Genomic DNA, 7,342 nt, shown 5'->3' with positions numbered 1-7,342 from the left:
AAAGTGAAAATGTATGCAGTTATAGTTCCCAAAAGCATTGGGGATATTTCGTCTACCAGACATAACCAAAACAACAGATTCAAAGCTAGTCAGCATGTAACCGAAAAAAGGGGGGATTAGGATCTGGGAGCTAGAACCCACAATGTCTCAGATCCCACTATCACTCACTGTTTATAGCCAGTTGTGGGTATGATAGTTATCCCTAAAAAAAAAAAACATAAAAATAGAAATAAGGTAGTAAACCACCCTTGATTTCTGTCATAGATCATCTAACCTTCTCCTTAGTATATTTACTCCGATATGAAATTACGAAATATAAAACTTTACTGTACACTTCAAGTAATAATATTGACACTTTATCACCACAAGATATTATTAACTATAAACCATAAACCTTTAGTATTTATACAAAAAACAAAATAAAACAAAATTTCAAAATGTATATATTCTGTATTGAATGTTTGGAAATACTGACATTTTTTGGTCTTAACCCTTTTGGGGCATAAAACATATCAAGCTGGTTCTCAAAAAGTGTCAATTATCCAACAAAAAATGGAATTAGGAATTTGACCTTTTCTAGTCTTTTGTGATGCCATTGGGTAAATCTGCTTGTCACATCAAATGGCTTTAAATGTCCAAAGCAAATATAACCACTTGATGCATTGTAAGGGTTAATCTATTCTGTTGAATTGTAATAAAGTGCCCAGGTATAAAGAATGGAGTTAGATAAGACTGATTGTAACAACTACAAAAGAAATTGTAAAGATGTAGGATACATTAATACAGTTAAGTGAGAATTCATAATGGTATGAGAAGAGAAAACATAAGTACACAGGTAGGATTCATTTCGATAAAGATAAGAAAGATATTTACCGTCAGGGTTATGGAAAATACAAAATATATATTTTAGTGTCCTTGGCAAATATCCTTCTTGTTTAACAGCGGTCTATTACAGTGACACATCCGAGGAATGACATATTGTACTATTTTAAGTAGATGGAGAAACTGACAAACAAAAAGCTTGAAAAAAAAAAGCTTTTTTTTACAATGAGCTCATTGTTCTTTGATTTATCTGTTTTTACACTTGTAACAAAGCACTGAGTTCAGAATATATGATTTTATCAATTAATATTCAGTATACAATTTTATCAATAAATATTCAGTGGATCCTTCTTTGAGTGCATTGAAATTATGTAATGTTGGAAATAATAGTAGCTAATAATGTTATTTTATTTGTATAATAGGATAAAAATATGATATTATACATTTTCCAACCAAGCTTTTCAATGGCAAACAGTATTAATAAGATAATCTAAGGTCTAAGTTCTAAATAACTAATTACATTTCCTGAATGATAACATATGAGGGTTAATAGAAAAGAAACAAAAGAGAAACATACAGTTATAAACAATACAAGCACAAATTAACAACTAAATAATTGTTTTTACTACATTTCAAGTAAATTTTACTATAATACATATTATACAATGATTACAACTAATTTTAAAAGCCTACTTGAAAATTTCAATTTAACTATGTTACTAGAACTAATACTGATTGATACATAGGAGTGATGAATATTTCTGATATAGATAAATAGGATGTTTACTGTTAAAACAGAAAATACTGCTTTAGTTAGTATGAATACAGTCTTGCACATGGGAGTGATATATAGTGAGGATACATTTGGATATAGATAGTACATTTACAAGTAAAGAAAATATTTTGTTACTGGTAGACAATATATTATGGCATTTTGGAGTGATATATTGGAAGGATATATTGTGGCATTTTGGAGTGATACATCGGAAGGATATATTTCTATGCATATAGAAGGATACTTACTGGCAAAGAAAATATATTGTTACTGGTAGACAGAATATATTATGGCATTTTGGAGTGATATATTGGAAGGATATATTTCTATGCATATAGAAGAATACTTACTGGCAAAGAAAATATATTGTTACTGGTAGACAGAATATATTATGGTATGTAGAAATGATATCAGTAGGATATATTTTGTTATAGATAGAAAGATATTTAGAGGTAAAGAGACAATATTGGTACTGGTAGACAGAATACTTTATGGTATGTGGGAGTGGTATATATGGATGATAAAACTGAGATGTGTATTTTTGTGTAGTGTTTTTTTTTTTTTTCAGATAACACAATGTAATCAGTAATCAGCTTGAATTAGCAGATTCTATTCTGAGTAGCAAAAGCTCAAACCTAATACATATAGTTCCTACAAGGTAGTTTGACAACATCTAGTAAAACCTTTAGATAGATGTATTATAGTCAGTAATTATGAAATTGTTATTCAAGAAATAGCTAAATATTCTTGATTAAAACAACAACAACAAATATTTGATAAAATTATTAGCACATTACTGTTTTCTGTAACATATTTCACAAAACAAATATTTAGGCTGTTAAAATTAGTTTTAACCCATTGATTACTAACAAGTGAATATTATTTAGTTGAACTTAATGCTCTTTCATGGCGTAAGTGTACTATTTCATGAAAAAGAAAAAGTTTAAAATCTTTCATAAACAAAGTTATAATTTACTTAGTTTGTGGATAATATAAGAGAGTTGATGGTATTGGATTTCAATTTCAAATAACTTAAATTTGGAGATAGTTGTTATTCTGCATTCTCTGAGGTGTCATTTATAAATGTAGAAATGAATTAATTATTGCTTGTTTAACTACGAACCTCTTTGAATGAAAAACTACAGTTTAAATGTATATAAAAGAAACAGGTTGTGCCAATGAAATTTGCTAAACTATTTAATTTCCACGAAGCAGGTTAATATACAAGAAAATAGTTATGATGTGACATTTGGTATGATTTTCAAATTCAAAACTGACCTTGAAAAAATAAGGTTTCCAAAATATCTGTAGTCTCGTATATTTCTCTTGTACTGAACATCACCTAGCTTTGTATTGGCTTGCTGCACTGTTAATCCACACTGTAACATGCATTAATGATAACAAAGAGGGTAATTTTCAGCATAGAGGAAAGTACATAACAGGTACATAATATATATCCGTTATGACAATAAGTTGACAACCAAGACCGATAATGATATTGAGATATTTAATTCTTTATTGTTTTATAGTGCTGATTTAATCGCCTATAAACAATTCATGTAATCAATAGTTTGTAAGCTGTTTGTTTTTATTATATATATATATATATATATACTCTGTCAACGGTGGTGTACCCTATGTTGTTCAGTGCATTTTGTTGATGTACACAGGTTAAAAGAAAGTCCTGACTTTCCTGTTGCAATTCATTTAACTTGTTATGAGTTGAAGGTGCAAATGGTACTTAAAAATCAGACCCTTTTTGGAATATACCATTTGCAGACATTTCCCTCAAACTTTGTGCCTTTGGTTTGTTCAAACATGTCCTTGGAAATTGTCAACCATGCACTGTTGTTGGACTTTGGAAAGATAAGAGGTACAAAATTGACCTCTGTATACAAAAGCCTCTTGCAGTGGAAGATGCACTGCAGAGTAATTGTGCTTAACCAGGCCATGACATCAAGACAGTCAGTGGTGGAAGAAGGGGCCATAAGTTAGTGTCATAATGTTTCACAGAAAGGATCTGTTTGAGACCTTTCAACCCATTTGCTCACATCCAAATCCACTGTGGGTTGTGTTGAAGAAATGAAAAACCAAAAATGAGGAATATTTATTGGTGTAGGCTCCCAAAACTAGTCAGTCCTTAGTCCTTGTGAAACAATTTCTGGGTGAAAACTCTCACAATCAGCAGTTAACCTATCACCTAGGGCTTTAAAGATACTTTAAAACTGCAGAAAAGCACATCCGTTGTATGTTGTGAATTGAAGACACAAGATATCATGATATGCTTAAGAATAGAAAAAACAACCACATGAAATGACGAGTTTCCATATTTATAGCTTATTTCAAATGCATAGGTCTGGGTTTAGCAGTAGTTTGGAGAATGCCTCATATATGATTGTACTAACCTAATCATAAAGATGTATGTGAAGTGGTGCATCATGATGAGGTGGGCCTGATTAACTTGGCTTTGCCGTAGTCCATTAGTACTAGTTAAGGCCATAAATGCCTCTTTGAATTGTAGCATTCTATACATTGATGGAATTATATGGAATGGGACCATTCCTCTTTCAGCGTGATATAGAAACATATCATAATCAGATGTATGTAGTAGTGATCAGAGCTCCGACTTGTATCAAATTGAACTTCTGTGTTGATTTGGAGCTATTTTATAAGAGGAGTGGAAGTCTAATCCATGAAAAATGTACCAATAGTTATGGTGTAAGAGAGGTCCACTCTATGTCTAAATAAAAGGTGTGACCAGTTTTTATTCAACCTTGTATGAATGGGTAAGAGTCAACGTGCACGTGCCATGACCTTTTACAGAGTGCCATTCAACATGGTATTATATATTTTATGTCACAGTTATCAACTAATCATTTAACCCTACATTGCTGATTTGACAATAGTTTATGGTAGAAGTGAGTAAATACCAGCTACAATATAAAGGAATAGTGGAAAAAAACTGTAGATATGCATTCCAGAGAGTTTAGAGGCTATGAAAATGTAATATGCAAACTGTATGATGAACATCACAGGAACATCATCTTATACTGGCTGTCATCAATTCACAGATACCTTGGGTAAAAATAATTTTGTAAAACATTAATTTTCTGTGTGCATTTTACCGAAAGCCTGCTACACATAATGTAGATATACATGGTAAATTTGGAATTATGGTTGACATTCCTTGTCCTATACAGAGTTGGCCCAATGACAATGCTGTACACTTTAACTAAATGAGGATAAAAAGAGCACTCCTCCTCAAAGTATATTTGGTAATAATATGTACATGAGTGTGTGTGTGTGTGTCTTGTCTGCGTACATAGGTTTTTTTAGGTATATTAGTTAATGAGCATACACAGCAAGTTTTATTTGATATGGATCTTTGCACCAAGAAAATCTTTCACACTGTGGTATGACATCAACATGTGTTGAAAAGTTGTTAAATTTTTCAATAATATTTGCGCTTTCTTGATATATGATACAAAAGTAATTGAATTGTAAAATTAACAGTAGGTCAATTAGGGTTTAAAATATTTCCTACATTATGGATATTTCTAAATGATTTAAGTAATAGTTATTATGTATTCTCGCATTGTTCTTACACTAACCAAATTGTCACATCAATACTTGTTAGTAATGGATAGTAAAACTGCTCAAGTGTACTAATACCATCTATACCTTATTTATAAAGAATTATTATACCATTCAAGCCATAGTATACCTTTTACTAAAAATATTTTTCAGTGTGCTAAATGTAGAAATAGTATTTTTATCACACAAAAGTATGGGTTAAAGATATTCTAAGCTTTGTTCTTGATTATTGTGATGTATTGTAAAATATGTGTTGGTAATGTTTTTTTCTCATTCTTAGGGATTCTCTTTTGTTGGCCTCAATGACAAAAATAAAGTAAAAGCAAGCAATTTTAAAGATAATACCCAGACCACATCTTTACCTCCTCATCCTGGTTCATTTTCTGTTGTTATTTCCACACCATCCTCAGTTTATCCATGTGATGCCCACTTTTCATCCCAGTCCCTGAACTACTCAAGTGCTGGCTCAAGCTTAGTGATCACTCGACCAACTAGCAGCTCTAGTTCAAGATCTTCTTATTCACCTGCTGAAAGCCCAAACCTTGGCAGACATTTTGAGCCAGGGACATTATACTCCCTTCCCCAGAGCCCTAGTTTGTCAACCCACCTTGGAAGAAGAAGCAGACCAGGAAGTGGGGGAACAGGCTATACTCCATCAAACAGTCCTCTTCAGGTACCTTTAACAGAATAAAAAACTGAAACGAACTATGGTCATACCTCTCAACTATACATTTTCCTAGGAATATTCTTTAATTTAAATACATGCACCAAATTAAAGTTTTCATACCCCTTATATTTATCAAAAATAGTGGTGTAACTTGTTTGTAAGGTTGCCCCCCAACTGGCACAGTAAATGTCTGTGGACTTGTAGTGCTAGAAACTAGGTTTCAATACTCATGGTGGGAACAGCACAGATAGCCCATTGTATAGCTTTGCACTTAACTACAAACAATTTGTAGGGCACATTTTTATTTTATGTAAATCTCAAAACTTATGATAATATTTGTAATACAAGTTTTAAAAAAACTATTATTATTTTCACAGTCAGCTTCTTGGTTGTGTGAGAATATTTCCAAAAAAAAAGACTTAGAAAACTTCTCTCAGATGTTTGGTATAAATTATACTTTTTTAGAAGTATGTTACTACCACAAGTTTTGATGCATTATACAATTCCTCTATTACCCATCCATTCACCAAAGTCCAACACAGTTCTCTCAGTAGTCTCTGAATTTTCATGATAATCCAAATATGCTATTTTTAAGAAAGAATGAATTAAACAACATTTAGCATAAGCTTAAAACCTAAAATTAATCTTTAATAATGAAAGTAAAACAGCAGAAAAAACTGATTTATATTTATTAATAAGTTTGGCATATTGTTTGTTTGAAGACATTATATTTTCCTTATTTTACTATATGTAGGATAGACAATCAGTCATTGAAAATTCCCTATATTCTGCTCTTCAAAGTCCAAACCGAGCCAGGCACCATATTCCAGATGGTCATGCTGTGGTGTCTCCAAATCACAGTCCAGCTCACTCAAGAAATATGTCACTTAATCGACCTGTTCCTTTTGGGGCATCTCCATCTCCAACACCTCACCACTTATTAACTGGTGTAAAGCAAGATAACATCTTGTCTTCAGCCCTGGAAAGGCCAATTTCCTACAAATACAGTACTTCTGAAGTGTGTTCTGCTTTATCTTACCGTCCAGGACAGGAGTCAAAGTTTACAGGTTATTAAATTTATTTAATATCATTCTTCATGAATTGCAGTTAACTGAATATGTTACTCAACTAAGTTGTTTATTAAAGAATTGATTTTCAGTAGACAATATCTACAATTCAATATAATTAGTTCTTTAAATTTAAAATTTTGAAATGGTGCTACCTCTATTCATCCATAGCTATCTCAATCTTTGTTTGTCCTCTGGACACTGATAAACTTTTTAAAAGCACACCAGTCTTTTATGCCCCTATATTTTTTGCATCATTGCAGCAATATGTGCTGACCATGTGACCACCCTCCACCAATCCCATTTGTGCCCTCTATACTAGCACAGGTAGCTCCCTCTACTCTTGCAGCACAATCCTCACTTTTGAAAATTGGTATATAGAAACCCCAAAACATTGGCACATCAGTGGGGAGAAAG

At 32.1% G+C, this 7,342-nt stretch overlaps 1 protein-coding gene across 3 annotated transcripts in view; it reads left to right on the top strand.

The window, feature by feature from the left end:
- Positions 1 to 7,342, top strand: part of LOC106463472 (nuclear hormone receptor FTZ-F1 beta-like) — an 88,139-nt gene that overhangs the window by 51,741 nt on the left and 29,056 nt on the right. For all 3 annotated transcript variants that reach the window (XM_022390973.1, XM_013923507.2, XM_022390972.1), the window contains exons 3-4: positions 5,472 to 5,864; positions 6,613 to 6,925. In XM_022390973.1, coding sequence (XP_022246681.1) covers positions 5,472 to 5,864; positions 6,613 to 6,925 — 706 coding nt within the window. The remainder of the gene's footprint in view (positions 1 to 5,471; positions 5,865 to 6,612; positions 6,926 to 7,342) is intronic.

The sequence above is a fragment of the Limulus polyphemus genome, unplaced genomic scaffold (assembly GCF_000517525.1).
Source record: "Limulus polyphemus unplaced genomic scaffold, Limulus_polyphemus-2.1.2 Scaffold1417, whole genome shotgun sequence".
NCBI classification, from domain to species: domain Eukaryota; kingdom Metazoa; phylum Arthropoda; class Merostomata; order Xiphosura; family Limulidae; genus Limulus; species Limulus polyphemus.
Note: the sequence above shows the minus strand (reverse complement) of the source record. Positions and strands in the feature narration are given on the sequence as shown.